We start from the raw sequence: 21,721 nt of genomic DNA on the forward strand, positions 1-21,721 counted from the left end.
AGATGATAAATAGAACAAATTTTATTTTCAACAATAGCCTAGTTTACACCGATCGTTTGATACGCGTATCAAATAGTACATTTCAGCTAATCAGCCAATGACTAAACGGATGCACTAGTTATTTACTATTTAATACGCGTATTAAACAATCGGTGTAAAATACGCTAATGAATTACTCAGCTTTTACTTTCAAGCGGAATAAACCAACGACGAGACAGAGATCGAATCAACTATAGTGGCTGTGTTCCAAAATTCACTGACTCAGCGCTGAAAAGCGCTGAGTCAGTGAATTTTGGAACGCAGCCAGTCTAGAACCACTCGAGCATGTCGATCAACTAATCTTCGATACATCGAAGCACGATAGCGTCGTTATACGCCATATTGGCGAGAGTTACCGCCAATTTGATACGTAATGTAGAATGTGCGTATATCGTAGCGATTAATTTTGTGCCGAAACAAAGATTCCGACGGTTGTTTGTGCACATGGGAGTTCATCCGGACGTAAGAAAAACTCGAGCACCGTGACGTTAGCCTGATTACGCGCCGCCATGCCTGACCACTATTGTTTTTTGTGCGCGAGCGACGAGGGTGTCTTCCTGGACGTTACGGCAGACAATCAGAGTGTATTTGGCGATCAACTCGAAACATGCTTAACCACTAAGGTACATTGGATGAATCTTTATGTATTTTAGCAGGAGAGCTTCGCGAGGACGTCCGCTTTTTGCGTGTCTAATCGCGTGTCTGTGCGTGCGTGGAGTAGACGTGCAGCACCCCTTCTCCAACTGCACTATTTATTATTTTGCACTTGCAGCGTAAAAGTAAAGTTTGCATTCGTAGGGAAAACAAACGGTAGCGTACGAAATGTAGAAGGTGCGACGTACAATCCGCGTCTCGTCATAGATAAACACGCAGTCGTGTCACGAGACACTGGAAAACAACGACATTACTCGCCTGTAAGGCTTGTGTTGACGTTGTGAATGTATCTCCGTTACACTTTCTACGTTTCGTTTTCTCCCCTTGCGCTCTTGAATCTGAATTTATCTCGTTTTAAATTACAACATAGTGTGTACGGAGTCATGGTCGCAAGCTTTTAGGTTAAGTTAGGTTAGGTCCAGCGGATCCCTTTATCGCGAAGCAACAGCTAGTACTATCAACCGAATAATAGTACCTAAATCGATCAAACAATTCAGGTTTAGATTATTCTACTCGAGAGTCGCCTAATTAAAACTCGTCGCTTAATTAAAACTTAGGTTAGAATTAAAAATAAACATAGTCAAATTATCTCTCTTCAGAGCCAAACGAATGAGTGTCGCAGTTCGTTCAAGCGCGAGAGAGAGAGAGATAGATAGATAGATAGATAAAGCTTTATTTATAATAGAGAGAGAGAGAGAGAGAGAGAGAGAGAGAATTGTTTTTTTTTATAAGAAAAAGAAAAAACAGGCAAAAAAGATTCTTTTATCGCGAACGTCGGCGCGCTCCGTGCCATCTATCGTCGAGATGCTAAGTACGCGTGCATAATTATTACTACGCCGCGACAAATAGTCCCGATCGTCAGATATCGCGAGAGCACATATGAAATCGCGTGAGAAGGGAGGCACGAAGGGAGATCTCGCGTAGGTACTGTCAGCAGAAATTCCTTCCGTTCTGCCCTTCCGATTCCGGTTAGGTGTTCTTGCCTGCGAGATTTTTCTCAAAGAGACGTAACATGTCAGCACTCGCTCGTCTAGTCCTGTCACGTACAGAGCGCGACTTTTCGTAGAATGAATGTGCGATGTTTACTTGGCGCAACTCGGCCGTCTCACGTGCGTATCTTTATTTAGCTCGGCTGATGTCTACCGGGACATGCGGCGAATCGACGCGTACACTTGCTCGAGCGCCGCCGTGTTTTGCTCGTTGTTGCGCCCGCACCTTGTCAGGACGGCCTGCGCGTTTCATTTGTTAATGCTCCATTTGTATGTGTAAATAAATAATCGAGCGCACTAACACTGCCCCATGCGCTACGTTCAAAGGTTCCCGAGATCTGCGGTGTTCAGGGGGAATGTCCTTCACGCGCAGTGTTAATTGATGTATCGTTCACGTAAACAACCACTGAGCAAAGAGAGGAAGAAAGAAATGAGCACGTTAGTGTCGCGATACCACGATAATTGCAGGAATGTTGATTTGCTGATAGCACTAAAAAAAGCGTTAATGTGATTGTCCGATTGTATTTGTATTTCCAAGCAGTCGATTTTCTGAACGAATGTCTGTGTAGATTACTGAGAATATCGAGTTGTCGAACAAGGTGTGCTACAAGTGCGCGTATGAACTGGACCAGTGCACCAAGTTCGTGAAGAAGTACAAGGATTCACACGAGACCTCAAACTCGAAGGCGCCAGCAGCGCCGTCTTCCTGCTGCCTGTGCCTGGAGTTCGTGGATAGCAGTCGCATCTTCGACATCACCAAGGACAGTCGCGCAATATTCAGTCCCCTGCAGAAGATCCGCAATATTTTCAATGAGGACGTAAGCTCATCTGTGGCTCTTTCGCTGCAAGCGAATGGTACGAGTGCTTTTTTTAATACTGTTATTATTCTTATTTCCTGCAGCTCACCAAGACAGATGCTAAACTAATATGTTTGACGTGCCGGTATAACTTGGATGTTCTTTATGATTTGAAAAAAATTTATCAAGAGACGATTATCAATTTAAAGGCTCTGATCAACAAGGAAATAGACTATTCAAGCTTTCCGAAGGTAATAGGGCAGTTCAGAATCCGTGTGCCTCTTTCTTCAATTTTATCAATCGGTACTTTTATGACTGATAATTGTCTCAGTATTTAGTTGGTTTTTTTCTTCAATTGCAGGTACACACAGATGTCGTAAATCGCAAAACAACCGTCACTACGTTTCCGGATATCACATTCTATGGTTCATTAAGTTCTGACAGCGAGGGCGAGAACATGTCACGTCGCAAGTCGCGCGTCAAGAGCCGCAATGCGCCGCGGGGCAACGCGCAGAAGAAGCTGAAAGGTGCCAAGGCGAAAGTACGGACTTGCGACCAGTGTCGCAACGTTGTTGCGACCGGCAGTGACATGTACAGATTCCACCGCACGGGGTTGACAGTGTGCAAGAGCTGTTGGATAACGATGGACCCGAACAGAAGTAAAGGAAGGCGACGATCGCTGAAGAATACGAAAACGAAACTGTGTACGGTCTTCTTGACGGACGTGCTGAGCGAGGGCTCGCACGAGAAACCGTACAAGCTGGAGGAGGACGAGGATGGTAACAAGCTATATGTGATACTGGACGACAGTTCAGAGGACAGATCGTCCGTGAGCAGCCGTCAGAGCGCCTCGCCCAAGTCGCAGAATCACACAGCCACAGCCGCCAGCGCGTCGAAAAAGCGGGGAAAGAAACGGCGAATAGACATTAAGAGCGACATCGAGACCACGCCGGTGAAAATGACGAGATCGAGCACGCAGACGAGTACGACAATCCCTGAAACGAGATTGACGAGATCGAAGACAATATCCGACAAGGAACAGTCGCCCAACATGCCTGTGACGCGACGGGGACGCAAGAGGGCGAGTACCGCCAGCTCCGACTCGGACGTTGCTCAGCTGACGTCGAAGGAGACGCGTGCACGTACATCGAACGACCGCGCCAAGCCCGCGTCACCCGTATTACGCGCATCGATCACATCACCCGCGGAAAACACAAAAAAATCAAACAGGAAGAGGCTGAGGTCTTTTACCTTGGACGGAGCCGCGCTTTCGGAACATAGCGACGATTCGTCCAACGAGAACAGCCGAAGTCGGAAGAAGAGTAACGCGTCGAGCACATGGGCCACCCCTACGGTCAAACCGGAAGTCGAGATCAAACGGGAGATTCGCAACAGAACGCGGTCGTCCTCGATCTCCAGCACGGAAATGCCGTTGGCAGAATTCAAGAGTCCGGAATCTGTGGAGGTGAAGGCGGAATACACATGCGACAAGTGCAGCCAGAAATTCGACAACAAGATACTGAGCGTGGAGCACAGGTTGACACACCTCAAGCAAATCACCTTGAAGCTCGAGAGAGTCAACGTCGACAGCGAGAAGCAGGAAACGAAGGAAGACGAGACTTCTAAGGAAGTAAAGTCGCCGTGCAGCAGAACCGTATCCATCGACAAGCAGGGTGACGATCCGTCCGAGGAAATTGCTATCAACGTCGAGGACGACACCGACGACGAAGAAATCTTTAGTTTGTTGAAAAACGAAATCAAAACCGAGGAACAGGTAAAGATGGCGAAGCACGACGAAAGTGAAAAAAGTGAGAAAGCCGATGCATCTGACAAATTGGACACGGCAGAGGATGAATCGCAGAGGACAGAAGAAGAATCTACGAAAACTCAAAGCGACAAAGACGTTTCAGTGGAAGAATCTGAACAACGCGAAGAATCGATGACGCCAGATAAGTCGACGACGCTAGATAAGTCGACGTCGCCAGATAAATCGTTGACGCCAGATACACCGGTGACGCCAGATAAAATTCAGGAGAAAGATACAAAGGATAAAGACGAAAAGGATCAAGACATCAAGACGCCAATTGACGGAGCCACTGATACATCAAAAGACAAAGATGTGAAAGAGAAAGCTACCGTTGCTTCAGCTGATCAAGACGCGGAGGAATGCGAAACGGTACAGGCGGAGGACGAGGCGGAAGTGCTCACCGAGAAAAAGGAAGAACAACCTGTTAGCGAGTGTAATAACGACACGGAGAAGGTTCAGGAGGCGACGACGCACAATGAGGAAACGGTGGTGGAATCACTAGTCAATAACGCGCCGAAGGATCAAGACGAGAACTGCACAAACGAATCGGAAAATAACAGTCGAGACAATAAAGACGAGGAGGTACAGGACGTTGAAACAACACAAGACAATTTAACGAACGAATCTCAAAAGGAAAGTAACAATGACAAAGACGAGGAGGAGTCGGAGAAGAAGAATAAAACCACGACGGACATCACGAGTAAGACAAAGGTACCAAATGACAAGAAGCATTCGGACGACTTAACAATAATAGACGAAATCGGAGTCACGGCGTCGGAGCAGCAGCAGAACGGAGACAATCTGATTGCCGAGATGCTCGCGGACAAGCCTAATGGCATAGGAGACGAGCCGGATCTCTCGAACTGCGACAAGCTGGACGGGACGGCAAACGATGTCCAAGACGATGTCCAAGACGATGATGACATCCTGATGGTTCCGCTAGCCAACAATAACGACGTGGCGAAGGCCAAGAAGCTCACGGACGAAGCACTTTTGAAGGACGATCCTCCAGAAGAGAACTACAAACTAGAAGACGGCATCAAGAGCCTCGAGCGATTGATCAAGGAGACGGTGGTGAGCGAGGGCGAGTATGGGGAGCAGGAGAACTCGAATCACGTGACGTCGAACAACAGTCCCGCAGACGCGGCGAACGAGATTCTGAGCGAGGTGTTCAACCTGGCGGCCGCCGAGGTGCAGAAACGGGAGGATAACAAGATCACGAAGGACCTGGACGACACCGAGATAGAGACTCTGGAGAACATATCGCGCGAGATACGTAACAGCGCCGATATGCCGTCATTGGACCCGATCAGTATGATGGAGCTGGACGACGACGACAACCACGATGATATCACGTTGGATTAAGGGCTGTAAGAGAACTTACGCATGCGCGCACGCCAATACATACTTTGTACATACTGTCGCATTTTTATGCGAGCACTTCGCCGTGTGTGCAATGCACATCCATTATAGATTCCCAATTAGCGGAAGCGGAGGATAATAAACGGATTGGACGTCTATAATTTACAATCATAATTGCGAGTTATTTTTTTCTCATCCAGTATATTGAAATGTTCGCAGAATATTCATGTTTTTATTTCTCCCGAGTTGCCTCTTCTGCCTCCTCTTATTGAACGGCGAGAGAGACGCGGCAACGGTTGACACGGGACCTTATGCCACGCATTGAAGTTAATTTTTTCAGTGTAAGGAGCTCGTATGATTATTATTATCTAGGCATATTAGGATAAGCAAGATTACACATTAATTTCCTGCATTGCTTGTCGTATGGATGTATGAGCTATCCGCACGATGTGATTTCATTGGAGAGTTTCAGCACTCGTTCGTTATCGAGATGTAGAACCGAAGCATAAAAAGGGATGTAGGAAGCCTTTTTGCGCACCGATTTTTTTATACTGATCAAAATAAGTTTGAGAGTAGTGTGGAAATATATCGGCGACTGATAGCTGATACATCAGATTGTAAGAATGTCCGACGCCATCACGATCGTGAGAGCCATTGTCACTGCAGTCAAGATCCACAAGTATGCATAAGAATTTAGATGTAAAAGAAGGAGAAAAAGAAAAACAAAAATGTAGAAAGAGCATGCCACCGAGGTATCCAACTAGGAGATAAGAAATTCACAATTGTAACAATAAGCAACGAACTTTTATCGTGAGGGATGAAGGGGTGGAAGACACGGAAGAGCACAGCGAAACGGCTGGATCTCTTGTTAAGCCAGCCGTTATATCTCGCTGTTGACGAAGTGATTCGTGATACGCGGTACGTTATATATATTATACATAGTACGTCAAAATCTTTGGAGTATATAGGCAGATTTGGTATGTATTTAAATTCTCTGCGAAGGTGTTTGCATATTCGTGTATAACAAATTCCTGTGTAATACGTTTCCGTTCTTTGTGCGCGAACACGCACAGTGTGCACAGGTAGTGCATACGTTTGTCGGTTCCCCGGTTGGTTGAATTTGCGCGTGTCGGGCTTGTTGAGCGTTGTCGATTCGTCGAACGTCAGCTGCATTACCGAAGAATAGAGTGCGTAGCCTGACAGATGTGCTTTCTCCAGACAACCGTATGCGATAACAGGCGGTATCGATTGTTAACTTTCCTCGTAAGGCCGAGCACTTGCCACGTAAAAGCGAACGGCTGATGCGCTATCGATGAGTTTTCACAGAGAAAATTTTAACACTGAAAGGCCGCCGTCAACGTGGTCTCGGAGAGACAGTGAAGATGGCCTCAGTGAAAAACGAGGTCTTTCCAAATTTGCAATTATAATGTAAAAAGACTTGAAAAAGAAATAAACGAAATGTCGATTATCCTAGTGATTGTTATGCAAGGAACACGCAGACGTTAAGCGTACTGAGCGATTAATTAATTGTAGAGAGAAATTGTTGATTAATAATTTTTTAAATAAATTCGTAGCCTTTTTTTCATTCTTCTATATACGTTTTAACATTCTTCTATATACGGTAATATTAATAACATAGGAAAATGATATCAACGTTAATTCAACGCTAATTGTTCGTCTCTCAACTTCCAAAATTTCCTTTTCAAACAATAAACAATAAATCGCTCGTCTGTATTTTGCTAATTTGCAACCAAAATGTTTAGATATTATCTTTTATTACTGAAAAGAAGATAGCACGCGTGTTGCATAATTGATCGCGTAACGTGTAACGTGTAATATAATTGTAATGCACTACCAACATTTGAAACGTCTCGATGATTAGATAAAAATTAAATGAATGTAAATTATAATACAGAGCAATCTGAAAAAGTTTATGTAAAAGTTTTGTAAAATTACTAAAAATTCTATATGTACATGTTCATTCTAGATATGTATTACGCTGAAGTAATAATTCGGTATTTAATTCTAATTATGCAGTAATGTCAACTATTATTAAGTAATGAAAGAAGAAATTAATATAATTAAATTACATATACATATATAACAACAGATTAGTCAATACACTATGGAAAGAGAGATAATAGCAAACATCTCAAGAAATTTACTTAAATGACATCTATTAATGATAAACATACGTGATACATTTCACATTAAATTGCGATTTAGTCGATACGTGCAGAAATTAATTATTCTGCTCATCGTTGCATAATGATCACAATCAGGGTACGCGAAGCATAATACGTTATTTAACATCGTTACATCGTTAAGTAAGAAATATTGCTATTAATTATGGCATTAAATTAAAATCCATAATTAATCATAGAGATTTTAATCTTTTTAATTTTTAATCGTAATGAACGAGGGTCGTGCATATGTTATGTTCATTTGCAGATGTTGGCATTTTCCTTGCCGTGATTCGCGTTGCATTGTAAATGTGAGAATTGCATCGCTGGGAGAAAATGTACAAAGAATGTATACAGTAAATATGTAGATGTAAAGTTTCATCATCGTATCCGTTTATCAGGTCACATTAATTAGATTTTGTATTAGAGCCTGTATTAAACTTTGCGGTGTCCGTGGTGTCAGTGAGAGTAGACAGCGACGGAGAGCTCGTCTCGTCCAAATTCCTGGAGCCAAGCTCGTCCAGCTCATCTGAAATAGTAATTTTTATCTGTGTTACGCATTCATTTGTAATACTGCAATACAATATATTGTGATAATACTACAATATGATTTGAATGCACAATAACTCGAAATCGAGAGGCGGATTCTCGCGCAAACAGATTTAAACTGATTGTAGATCATCGGGATTCATTTTTAGAGTCTCTCTCTCCTTCTCTCTCTTACCAGTATGCAACTTTTTTTCAGTCCAAAACGCGCTTCTACGATTTTTCCACTGGCAAAGCATCAATGTTGCTTTCTGATCAGCCGGTCCGCAGCGGAGTACAAGATCGATGTACTGATCGAGAACTCCCTGTCCTATTATAAACCAAAAAATTAATTAAAATAGAAAAAATGCGTGCGTTATAAAATCTGCATAAATTTCGCTCAGTTGTAATTTTGAGATTTCGAAAACACCGTGTTCACTCACCCTTCGAAACACCGGCGTTAGTCCGCGCTTTGTCAGCGTCGTTGTGCAAATCGAGCTCGTTGTACAGATTGAAAGACGTTTCCAGATGAGGGGTCGCGATATCCAGCCTTCTCTAGAGAATTCAAATTATTTTTACTTTAATAATCGTTGTGTGGGAACGCTATATTTAATTAAAAATGCGACCGAGTTCGTCTAGACACGTAAATAATTGTTAATCGTAATCGACGTATATTTTGTACAATGTAAAGACTTCGAAGGAAAACACAGTAATTTCTGTTCATAAATATCTTCTGACTACTGTGTCACTTTCGTTCTCTTCGCGAGAAAGTCCCTCTGATGCGCGCACCTTACTCAAGAAGTATTCACCGAAGCAGTAGTGTGCCTGCGCAAGTTCCTTCGGCAGTTTAGACGCGGTTGCTTCTTCTCTGCACAGACGGAGATGTTTCTCGGTGTTCACCTCGTCGTTCACCTCCTGCGCAGACGAATCAGCAAGAAAACATTTTATTTTACGTATTTACAGAGAGAGCCAACTGAAGTCGTGATACAAAATAGGAGTCGAAGGAAAGTCGAAGCTAAAATTTGCGATTTTTCTGTTCACCAGAGAACTTTGGTTTTAATTCGAGAGATGCGCGTGTTATATATATATTTTTTTATATTGCGTTCCAGTTTTGTTTGGGAAGCAGACTTTCTCGCATTGTGTGTGACACGTAACTTATACGCGGACGCCAGTGCCAGGTGCGCTTTGCAGATTCCCTCCGGATCCGGAATCCTCTTGGTAATCGCCAGCAATTTGGAGAAACTCTTCAAGGTGGATTTCACGTCGCCCGACCGCAACTGGCTCTTCCCTAGCTCGTGCAGAGCGTTCGCCATGTACTCGCGGTGTCCAGCTACATATACAATGACCACCAAAATTAAGATGTGAACATAAACGAATCCTTTATCTTGAGAAAACACTACATTTTATTAAGATTTCACTTTAATTCAGCACATTGAGAACTTTTTGCGATTTAAACGATTTGTTTCTCAGGATAAGATTACAAAACCAATATTTTATATTTCTTAATAATTGAAGAACACGTGACCAATTTATTTTAATTATTTATAAAAATGAGTAGCCATACAATCTACCGCTCGAGCGAGAGCTTCCGTGCATGCTTTCAGGGCGACGTCCGGTTGACCAGGATCACTCTGTTGCGCGTGCACCAGCAGTATCTTGTACAGAAGCACGTTGCATTCTCGAAAGAGGCTCTCTTCCTTTCGGCCAGTTATTCTCGACGCATTCCACGATTTCTCTTGAGATGCTTCGCGAGCGACGTTTAGATGGACCAGTGATTCCGCTGTGTCTTGCACTAATCGTATGCGCAAACGTAATTGAAGTTGCAATTAGTTCATAGCAATTAACGTAAGATTTGTATAATACTTTAGTGATACAAGTGGCTTTCAGTAAATAATAATGAAATTAAGAATGTTAAGAGGAGGAAGTCCTCCTTTTGCTATTCTCATGCGTGTGATTTGCACGTCGTTACGTCATCGTTACGTTTGTTGTAAGCTAACTTTGTTCGAACAGAAATCGTCCGAGTAGATAACGTATCAAGGTAATCATCCGTTGATCATCGTTCCTGATTAATTTCGCGTTCACCAGAGCGCTACGGTAAAGCCGTTCCGCCAACCACCACCACTCCCATGTCATCGCTTGGAAAAACAGCGCGATATCGAGGAACACCGTGGCCATCGAAGTGAGATTTCCTGCATTCGCAAAGTCTGGCTTTAATCGTGCTGTAGCACGACATCAATTATATAATTTTTATATTAAATACTCCGTATTTTCTTCTACCGACAATTTAATATAATTTTTATATTAAATATATCACGTATTATAGATATGTTTTAGCTAATTAAATTATATTTATATATCATGTGTGTAATAAATAATTTTTAATAATTTTATTCTACAAGCATCATAAAATTAATATCGTAATCCTGTAATACGCGCACCGGCGTCTTTGGCTCGCTCAAAGGCCATCAAGCCTTCTTTGAGACGCATCATCGCGTCTTTATTCTCCTTCAAACGTGGTTTTTTCCAGATTAATGTACCGGGACCAGCTTCCTTCCGGGTCTCTTCATCCAGCTCAAATAATTCTCTCAAATACTGGGCTGATTCTTTGTAACCATCTTCCTCGAGTTCGTCGATAATAGCTTCGTGAGGTGGTAAATGAAATCTGTTCGCAGATGGAATAATGTTAATCAAGAAAATCAATGAAAAATGCTTATTTCGTGGAATTTTAAGTTCTTGTCATACATTTTACTTAAAAATGAATCAAGCAAAGAAAGATTAATGCTGAGAAGATGGACGAGTCACTATAAAATTGTAATCATTCAGGCTTTAATATTATCATATATCGCGAAGAGAAGAAAATGAAGAATGTGTTTTTTTCTTTTTTTGAAGATAAAGCAACCTTTTCACTTCCGAGGGCTTTAACGTGGGCAGCATCGCCTTCAACTCCTCCTTAACCTTCCCCATCTCGTGCCATCGAGCCCCGGCAAGGGTTTTGATCGCTTTGCTTCCGGCCAGATCTCGTTCGCTTCCTCGAATCTTGAAATCAATCTTTGACAATTTCTCATTCTGGGGCTGATCTTTTTGGACTGCTCTTACACGAGCCTTTAAATCGAATTTTCGCATGTTTGCGATCACGATTTTGCAATTAAAAAGATAGATAAACATCGAGATATTCTGTATATAGAGGGTGATCCAGAGCGACTGTCCATTGTGATCTTTTGTACACAATTTTTTACACCAAATCTATTTGTTAATAGAATGCAAGTAAATATTGTTGAAGCCTTTGTACGTAGGACAATTTTGGATAATCGATTTATTTGAGATTCTAAATGGAAAGAGTGGAGACTCTGAGTTCTCTCAGATTCTGAAAAGATTTATGAAAATAAGAAATTTTTGTTGCTACCAATTTTCTGAAATTTCTTGAGAGAGGTAAGAGATTTTGGGAGAGATATTTTTGAAATTTTTACACAATAAATTCATCTCGGTCACTGTTATTTTGAATGTATGAACATTATTTTACATTCTGTCGGTCTCCACTTTAGAAATAATCCGGTTCACGAATTACTGCATATATTTTTTAGTTCTTCTTTTATTACGACATCAAACAAAATTGCATAACGCTATTGAATAAAGAAAAAGCCTTAGAGATATGGAAAATATCGACGGAATGTTTTCTTTCTATATAATAACTCGTAATGCGTGCGTTATATGCGTTACGTTACGAACATAACATTTACGTGGGACGAGAGAGCTTATGTAACTCTGAAACAGGGAAATGGCGAGTAGACTCGTATTTATAATTTCGCGACGTACGCCACGTTTATTGCAAGAGATAAATATCAACGCAAGCCATAAGCAAATAAGTATCATATACAACATGTTAATGACCACGGACCATTAATATAAAACGTGTAATAAATATACAATCAATATCCGCGATTCGCGCGGTCGCGAATCCGCGCGCGACGCTTCACCTTCCGCTTCGCTCGGAATCCGCTTCGCCGCACATGACTACCCTCCTCACAATTCTCTACTACTTTCTACTACATGACTCTCCAGTACTCTTTGATCCGTACTATTTGAGCTCTATCAGAGTGAAAATGCTCAAGGAATGCCGTCTAAGCCTTGGCGGCCGCCGCTGTCCTCGGTTCCAGCCTGATCTTGAAGCCTTCGGCCCGCTTGAGGATGATGTCGGCCTGCAGCCTGAAGTCCGACTCCTTGATGTCCGATCTGACGCGGAAGTTCCTCATGATCGTGGAGAGGAGGATCTTCAGCTTGAGCATGGCGTATTTGCGACCCACGCAGGATCGAGGTCCGGCCGAGAACGGTATGAAGGCGTAGTAGTGTCGATTGGCTGTTCTTTCCGGCAGGAAGTTGTCGGGGTCGAAGACATCGGGATTCGAATAGATATACGGCTGCCGATGCATTTTGAAGGTCGTCACGGCGATCGTAGTGCCGGCCGGGATCGAGTAATCTCCCGACGCTGAAATGGTGATTGATATTGGTCATTATTTTGTCCATTATCATTATTATCGTTCATTATTGAATTTTATGAATATCGAGTAAAGAATGTTAATTGGTAATTTAAAGCGTTTTCCAAAAAAAAAATAGTTTGTACACTGCGTCTTTTTTTTGTATCTGATTTTAATTATATGATATTGTAACTTTTTAATATTAATGGATGATGTTTATATGGAAATGTAGTTCATAAGAAAACGTCGTCAATGCACGTTGGACAGTTGTAAATAAAAAAAACAGTTGTAAATAAAAAAAAACGTTTCCGATTTGCATACTATTTGCGTATTTGTTCTTTCCGATAACATTTGCGTGTAAAGACTTTATTCTTTATAGATTCGTTTAATGTTTTTTAGAATGTTTGTTAGAAAACCTTTCAACCTTTGAAACTTCAGTATCAAAGTATGCAAAACATAAAACATCTCTAAGAAGATTACTGTCCATTGAAAGCGATTACTCAAACACACGCAGATCTCTCTCTTTTATAAAGTATTTTTTCCACTTAACACTTAGATATTCTTCAAGTGAAGCCAACGTAACTTTTCAAACCGACTCACAAGAAAGAAGAAGAGATCACAATAAGAATAAAAAGAATTGCGACGAAAGAGCTTGAGGAACATACCGAGTTTCAGGTCACTGTTGATTTTTCGCCCGATGACGGGCACGGGTGGATATAAACGGAGTGTCTCCATGAGGCAACGCTCGAGATATTTCATCGCCAGGGTATCCTGGAAGGTTACAGGCCTGTCGCTGTCGCCGAAGATCTCGTCAAGCTCCTGAATGACCTTCTCCTGGATCTCCGGGTGACAGCCCATCAGCGACAGGAAGAAGCTGGACGCGGCCGCCGTCGTGTCGTGTCCCTAAGAAGAGATTGCGAAGACCAATGATTGACCAATCTTCTTCAAGATAGTATTCATAATTGCAGTCTGCGACGCCTACCTCGAACATGATCGTGTCGACTTGCTCCCTAACTTCGTCGGCCGTGAGAACGGAACCGTTCTGGCCAGCCTCCATCAGCAGGTCGAGGAAAGCCTGTCTCTTCTTCTCGCCAACGTCGTTCTCCTCCACATCGAGGTCGTCTTTCAGACCAGCCGACTGACCAAAGGAAAGTCCCTCCACGGAGGTGTTCTGAAATGGACAAGAAATCGCGTTTTGATTTTTTTATTCGATATTTTGTATTTTATATTTTGTACATTATTATCCAATACGATTGTTCGGTGTATTAAGGGAAGGCAAACCGGCGATTACATTGGATTCCTTGGGAGCGCCATTTTGCGTAGCGGGGATGTCGATAACATTATGCTTGCCGCTCTTGTAATTTTGCGTCTTGCTGGCGATGATCTTCCTCGTGAGCCCGTGGATGATCTCTAGCAACCGGATCTGATCCTTGCCGTATTTCGAGAGGTTGAACAGCCAGTCAGGTCTGAGCCAGAATTTCGTGTGACGAAGATGGAGGATGTCGCACATTCTGATAAAAGAATGATCGTGATATCAAGGCGACACATTCTACACTTTTTCGCTTTTATCTGTGTTCATAAAAAAAGTATTGCAAAATGTTACAAATATTGCTATATAATATAAAAAATATTTGTCACATAAAAAGCTATTGCTACTGTACAATGCTACACAAAATTGCGACAATAACATTATGGCAGATAGTGGAGTTCGTCATTTTGTGGATTGAAGTTTCTGAACACTTGCTTCATAACTGCCATGGCGTATTCGAAGCTGCTGCTGTCCTGCGTTTTCTTGTTGACCCCCATAGCGGTCTCGAGGAGGATCTCTACCGTACACTCGGACATGTAATCGTGGCAGTCGAACTCCTTGTCGCATTCCTTGCGCATTTTTTCCACGACAGTGCGTGAATTCGCGTTAAACAGATCGATGAAGGTCTTCAGCACATTCAAGTGGAACGTCGGCGCGATCAGTTTACGGTGAGTGTGCCATTTCTGACCTGCAAGAAGATACTTATCTCATCATTTTCAATAAAAATTATCAAAAGCGATTTTTTATCGCAACCGAGGATTTAGAAAGATCGCTAAAAATCTTAAATTTGTAATTTTCGAAAGAATTAAGTTGACAGAAACGATTTACGACTCGGAATTTAATTGTCTCGCTCAACATGATAAAAATATATTTAAAAAAATAACAAAAAGATCTAAATTTCAAAGAAAATTCCTCGAAAAATTGTACATCCGATTCGTGTTTTCGCATACACGAGGATTCTTACTGTCTGCTTATTGCATTTACATCTCAGAGTAACTTATTTGCTTCAGAGTGCGCCAGAGGCACACGTGAAAGGTGCTTTCTGTCATCTGTAACATACGGAAGTAGGAAGGGGGGAAACAGGGGAAGAGGCAGAGGAGGACTTCGAGAGAAGAATAATGTATTGCAACGTGTATGCGCAGGCAGGGAGAGCCGGGGAACGCGTCTTCGAGGCTGTAACGTCCGGTATCGTTTCGTCAGAGGGAGCGAGATGTGCGTAAATGGAGAACAGAGCCAGGGAGAGAAAGCACCGCGCGTGAATTTTCTTCCTGTTCTGCGTCACGTGAATTACGCGGACTGATTGCATTTCACTCACTCTCCCTTTCTGCATTTCTCCACTCTCGCGCGAGAGCGAGGAGTACTATGTAATTGTACTGTTTGCTGCGCACGCATAGGCGTCCCAAGTCCCGCCTCAATCAATCCTCAAAATGGTGATAAATATCCGTTTAATAGATTGTAGATTCAAGAAATCGAATATAAATGCTATCATTTTAGCTCGCGGAGATCTCCATTATCTTGGCTTTTCAAAGAGATTGTGATAAATACCATTGTGCGTGCACCAAACGTTCAATTTAGCGATTAATAGAGCGCGAAGCTAGCTGTTAACAGTCGTGTCCAGTTGTGTAATGACTTTTTACACAACGAGATCCTGATGCCTTGCTATGTTATTACTATGTTATTATCGCATTTGTTCGTTTTGTTGTTACGTAAGAGTCTGCTCTCCAGAATGTACCTGTCAATCTAGGATTTACTTAATTTCGGTCTAATGTGTCACTTGAAATTCGTACACGCAGATTTTCGTGACTGGGGAAGCATGAAATAATCGCAATTCGAGACAGTTACAACACCAAAGTGTTTTTCTTTAACAGTAACAAATTAGCAAGGAATAGTTTATTTCCTGTACAAAAAATTATCTCATGATATTACATATGCTTTATACAAATTACTGTGACGTTTCGTGGAAATATATAATACATAAAGAGAGAAAATGTGATAATTTAGTTACGTAAAAAAGTAATAAAACTATCGTTTTCCTTTTTGCTAACATCATAACTAACTTTTCCTTTTTTCTAACATCATAACTGAGGTACCCACGCCATGTCTAAAAAGCTAATGATAAAACCACCGAGGTACATAACGTTACATCAGTGTTAAATCTCTCCCCGCTCCGGTATTTCGCCAAGGCACGCATTTCGTGAAACTCGACTGAATCGCGCGCGTGCAGTTTATGCCAATAGCGGCAATTACTAAGCGACACGATCACGATTGGATTATGTGATCGTTATACAACGCACTGTTATCGCGAATGCAATTTTACACGGCACGTTACAAGAAAAAGAGAGTTTGCATGAAATGGTGCATACCTGTCGGCTGGTGCCGACGCCCATGTCGGCCGTTGTGTCGACGACAACGACGACGATGACAACGATATATACGCGAATTAAGGCGAACAACACCGCATGTTACGTGCTTAAGCTGTTACGCCGATCGCGAGAGAGTTCCATCAAGTAAAAAAATCATCTCTCTCGCGGTACCGAGAAAGTTGCGATAAAAGCGAACACGTGGGTCGACGATCGTGGATCGCACGTGTGCACGCGCAAGTACCCGTTCTTTTCACCTCGGGCGATCCAGTTTTACATCTTCGCGGACCACCGTGCGAGGATGTCGCGCTGGTAGCTGCTTAAAATGATCCAGGCATTCATAAATCCCGAGCAATGACAGAAGTCATTTAATCGGTCAACTTTAGTTCTATTTTAATTCTGAATGAGCAGAGGAGAAACAGAAAAAAGGGGAAGAAGAAGTAGAAAAGTAACATCGAGAAACTTAATCGAGATACTATGCAAAGACGACTTGATCGGATAACTTGATTCAAAAATGATTTTCAAGAGAAACTACTTCAAATATAAATAAATAGATAAAACTTTGTAGTAACTGATATACAAATATAAAATTTGACTGGTCGCCGGATCACGCGGCTACGGAAGTATAAAGGGTACAATCTCGTTTTTCCGCGCCAAAAACGAGTCGACGCGTGCACCCTCAGAAAGGATTTCTGATAACAAGACGAAAAATATTCTTGACTAATTGAATCGTATTACAAGTATAAAAAATATGAAAATAAAACAATTTTTAATTTAAATCAGTAATTTCTATTCTTCTCTCTCGAATTAAATAAGATTGTCTTACTGTCTTGAGACAAGAGTAACATATACAAATTTATGCTTATATATTCTTGTATGTAGAATAATTTGATATTAGCGCCACTTTATAGTAGGCTTTATCGATGTCGACGCATCATTTTCTCGCAGTCGCTCGTCGACTCGGCGCTTCTGCGTCCTTTATTCCGATAAAACGGCCAATATTTATGTGTTGCAATCGAAAATCGGGAAAGATTTACAATGAATAAGTGCAATACTCTACAAGAAATATTAAAAGATATGGAAATGTAAGTAAGTATATACAATATACTTACTTGAGAAATAAGATTCGAGATAAGACATTTCCATATCTTTTAATATTTCTTGTAGAGTATTGCACTTATTCATTGTAAATAACAGAAACACAGAAACACTTTCCCGATTTTCGATTACAACACATAAATATTGGCCGTTTTGTGCAGATTCTACAAATTCTCTTACAAGAATAGAATAAGATGTCTTTTAGATCTCACAACATTCTTAAATCAAGAATATTTTGAACTTGCTACAAATTTGTATCTAACTCCTTCTGAGAAAATTAATGAGATAGCACCAAGATTATTTTAATCTAGATTTTCGAATTTTCTATTCAAGATTAAAATATGCTTCTTTTCAATAATAAATATGATTGTCGCTATAGCGATCTTATTTTATGATAGATTAAAGAGTAATAGCATTAAGTCCAGAAATCTTTTCTGTGGGTGTGCAAGTGTATATCATTAGTACTCACCATTGGAGATGAGGAGACCGTTGCCAAGCCAAGGCTGGAAATATTTGTACTCGGTGGATTTTTCGAGGTACACGTGGCTGGACAGAATAAGCTCGACATCGCGCGGATCCATTAGGAAAACTATGAGCTTCGGTCCGATCCACATCCTGATGACTTGGCCGTATTCGAAGGATAACTTGTATATATTACGGAATATGGCTGTAACAAGAGTCAGACTTGACTTGGCGTTCGGCCGATCAGAAGTTATGTAAATGGACGCGTTAATTACGCAGTCTTTTCGATGCGTTCAAATTAAAAAATTGCTTTATAATAATAAATAATTCTTCTTAGATACAAATATTCGAGAAGATTGGCCGTTTACACGATTAACTGTATTATTCGCGTCTTTTTAATTACTTCTAAATAATTCTTGTTAAACGATAATTTAATTTACAATAAGGAAATTTGCTTCCATCTTACAGAAGCGTAATTGATAAATAATGTTAGCAAATTAACTCATCTTTGATTTTATAAAACATCTTTTTCACCATTTGTACATTTTGTGTTTGCTATATTCTTTTAAGTGTTATCTTACTGTTGGAGCTTCCAAAGAACAACAGTATGTTTCCGACGAACGGTAAGCCTGGAGGGCCCGGTAATTTTTCCGCTAGCTGATTCATATGGCGACGGGAGATCTTAAAGTAGATATAGTACAGAACCAGAGCAGGTATCAAAAGGGAGAAAAAAACGGTTCTTGCTGATAACCCAGCAGGAGTTATCGCTGCAGTTTCGCTTATCACTTCCGGCTCGCCCGCCGACATGATTCCTGAAAGGAAGCAACATTAGATGGACTTGTAATATCTAGAACCTTAATCTCTCGATCTTAAGAACTTTAAGAACTCGACGATTCCCTTCTGAAGCACGAAATATTGTTTCTGCAAAGGGCAAATTATAAACGTAACGTAATCTTATCTGAATATAAATCCTTATAATTATAAATTGATCAGTGACATAAATTATTATAAAGTGATTATTATAATTTTTATATTGAACTCTACATATCTTGCACGTGGGAGATTCCCTAAGGGGATTCTTCATTTAAAAATGAAATCAAACTATCGCACGACGGCAAGTAACACCAGTTATATCAATAAATATTAAAAATAATAAATAAACGTAAAACGCAAAATGTAAATGCAATTGACAAATAACATAACAATTAATCCCCAATCGTTTCATTAAACACTGAGATCTCATGACACGGCCTTCGTCGAGTCTTCGATGAACCCCAGACATCACTGATCATCACAGACAGAAAACAAATAGAGACGGGCTTCTTGATCGACCCTAAACCGGAAGAGGCTCGAGAGCTGCGGAATAAGAAAGCTCTCTCGCTCTCTTTTGATGCAACACCCACCTATATATATTCACGTGTGCACGATCGAGTACTTTCCAGGTGAAACAGCATCAAACTGCTCGCGTGTGTCTCGCCCGATCCTTTATAACCGGCGCTTTCGTCAGCCACCACCATCGATACCGAGTTTCGTAATGCTAATTAACGGCTCCCTTTATTTTTCTGCAACGTCGATGTTAATAAACGAATCACTTACTGTTTCTACACTTTTCATTGGACCACCGTTGCGCGACGGTGTCAAATATGTATCATACCGATGAGTGCTCCGATAAATTTGTAAGCATAATTAAATTATCGCACATTTACCCTAAATCAGACTTTGATTCCACGTCTGTGCTTTCGACGCTACTGCAAACGGCAATTTTCCAATAATACGGATTCATTGGAACGAAAAAGGAAAGGTCATATAGGTATGTACAGAAAATGCCGATGCATACTTTTTTCTATTATTGTTGAAATTCGCAGGAATGCAAATGGTTTTGCAAACATTACGGAGATAGATTCCTTTCTAATGCCGCGTAAATTTTGTAATGCTTGATTTGAAACCATGTTCGTTTTTAATAATCTATGATGCCGTGTTTGTTATATGTTTATATATGTTTATGGTTAATGTTTGTTAATAATAAATATATGTCAGAATAGAAATTTAGAAAAATTGCTATTTAAATGAAAAAGTTCAATATATGAAATATAATGTAAAGCCAAATACGTAGTATCTAATTTGTTATTATTTATTTATAGCATGAAATGTAATATTGTTTTAGTGAGTGCTGTATTTTTTAAAAAACTATAATATATTTAATAAAATTTATTTTTAAAAAACTCTAAAAAAGTTTTTTCTTTGTCTTCTTTGTTTTCCATTTCATTGCATTTTTTATGCTCATTACTATAAGGGATAAATTATGTTTAACATGTGTCTTATTATGTGTCTTGTTTTTCATTAAAATTTTATTTAAAATTATAAACAAGAAAATTAGATTTTATTATTTAACTTATTTAATATGATAATATTTCTATACTTTGTTTACAGTAAACTAATACTTATACACAATTTATGTTACATATATTTATGTTTCATATATTTTATATGTGCAAATATATCTCAGACAGCACAAAAATCCGAAAGACATCAATAATCAATTAAAATCATACATATATGACATCAATAATATCGAAAGGACGTTTTCTTTGCGATATCTTTTGGATTTTTGTGCAGTCTGAGCATAGATTTACATGTGTTTACATATATTTACATATGTTCTTTAAAACAGAAATATATCATCATATATCACTTTACTTTTTATCCATGTATCAATCTATTTTTTATACAATTTCGAAACGTCGTCTCACGTACAAAAAGCACGTACGTGTCTTCTCGCGCTGCGCGTATGTACATTTGGCACCAGGCACTACCATGCCTCTTGATTACGTCGGATTGCAGTTTTCTTCTGTTAGGGATTTAATTGTCACTATTATTACACAAACAATGCATAGACAATGCGTCACGTGTATCAGAGCACTATAATAAGTAATGCTTAATTCATCTACTTTTTATATTTCAGATCCATCATAAAGCACTTTTTATACATATAACAAAAGCACTTAAAATCTTTGTGATATTAGCATTGTCACAGTGTAATAAAGAACATTCGCAATAAACAACATTGCGGCAGGTACATAAGATTCCTATGTTTTTTGATATGTGTACTATGTATTTTGATTATGTATAAATAAATGCAAATTATTAATCTGTACGTAATTAGACAAAATCAAATAACGGCTGTGAGCAAAGCTGTACGTAATATCATTGATAATTAACGTGAGATTGAGAAACGAACTATTTCGTTAGTAATGTCAGATTTTATTTTTAGAATATAAAAGGACCGCAATGGATAGACTTCGCACCATACACTCGGAAATAAATGCATATACATGAAAATCTCAAATGCCATGGGAGTCCGTGTTTTTTATATTTCATATATATGTAAATATATGACAACACAAAAATCCAAAAGACATCGCAAAAACATCCTTTAAACGTCAATGATGTCGGCGAAATGACGTTGCATAAAATCGTCGGATGTTTAGATTATCCAGCGGCATGCGCGGTAAATCATACTGAATTCTGGCAATGGCATGCCTACACGTGCGCGCATTAATGTATGAAACTATGAACCGAGCTTCTCGTAAGGATGGGAATTCCGCGAAAAAGGTGCAGAGTGTAATCTCGTCGTGTATTTCGTATGCAAATGTATAATTACGCG

At 40.3% G+C, this 21,721-nt stretch overlaps 3 protein-coding genes across 4 annotated transcripts; 1 reads left to right on the forward strand and 2 right to left on the reverse strand.

The window, feature by feature from the left end:
* The first annotated feature begins 354 nt into the window (after nucleotides 1–354).
* Nucleotides 355–8,436, forward strand: LOC105274887 (glutamic acid-rich protein). Of its 2 annotated transcripts, XM_011331354.3 has the most exons (4): nucleotides 355–662; nucleotides 2,252–2,500; nucleotides 2,584–2,730; nucleotides 2,841–8,436. In XM_011331354.3, the coding sequence occupies exons 1-4, from the start codon at nucleotides 549–551 to the stop codon at nucleotides 5,649–5,651; spliced, it is 3,321 nt and encodes a 1,106-aa protein (XP_011329656.2). In that variant the 5' UTR covers nucleotides 355–548; the 3' UTR covers nucleotides 5,652–8,436. The 2 variants fall into 2 exon arrangements, with proteins under 2 accessions (XP_011329656.2, XP_011329657.2); XM_011331355.3 differs by lacking the exons at nucleotides 355–662; nucleotides 2,584–2,730 and having other exon boundaries at nucleotides 2,397–2,537.
* Nucleotides 6,157–11,762, reverse strand: LOC105275004. The gene is made up of 8 exons (XM_020030253.2): nucleotides 11,256–11,762; nucleotides 10,769–11,018; nucleotides 10,354–10,585; nucleotides 9,907–10,148; nucleotides 9,397–9,756; nucleotides 9,146–9,313; nucleotides 8,800–8,911; nucleotides 6,157–8,687 (listed from the first exon to the last, which is right to left on the reverse strand). Exons 1-8 carry the CDS (start codon nucleotides 11,519–11,521, stop codon nucleotides 8,494–8,496), a joined length of 1,824 nt encoding a protein of 607 aa, XP_019885812.2. The 5' UTR covers nucleotides 11,522–11,762; the 3' UTR covers nucleotides 6,157–8,493.
* A 165-nt stretch (nucleotides 11,763–11,927) lies between these two features.
* On the reverse strand, nucleotides 11,928–19,527 carry LOC105274888 (cytochrome P450 4g15). Its single transcript, XM_011331356.3, has 8 exons — nucleotides 19,461–19,527; nucleotides 18,639–18,869; nucleotides 18,065–18,262; nucleotides 14,573–14,825; nucleotides 14,120–14,339; nucleotides 13,811–13,999; nucleotides 13,494–13,731; nucleotides 11,928–12,839 (listed from the first exon to the last, which is right to left on the reverse strand). The coding sequence occupies exons 2-8, from the start codon at nucleotides 18,862–18,864 to the stop codon at nucleotides 12,475–12,477; spliced, it is 1,689 nt and encodes a 562-aa protein (XP_011329658.1). The 5' UTR covers nucleotides 18,865–18,869; nucleotides 19,461–19,527; the 3' UTR covers nucleotides 11,928–12,474.
* Nucleotides 19,528–21,721: the final 2,194 nt, after the last annotated feature.

The sequence above is a fragment of the Ooceraea biroi genome, chromosome 1 (assembly GCF_003672135.1).
Source record: "Ooceraea biroi isolate clonal line C1 chromosome 1, Obir_v5.4, whole genome shotgun sequence".
NCBI lineage: Eukaryota > Metazoa > Arthropoda > Insecta > Hymenoptera > Formicidae > Ooceraea > Ooceraea biroi.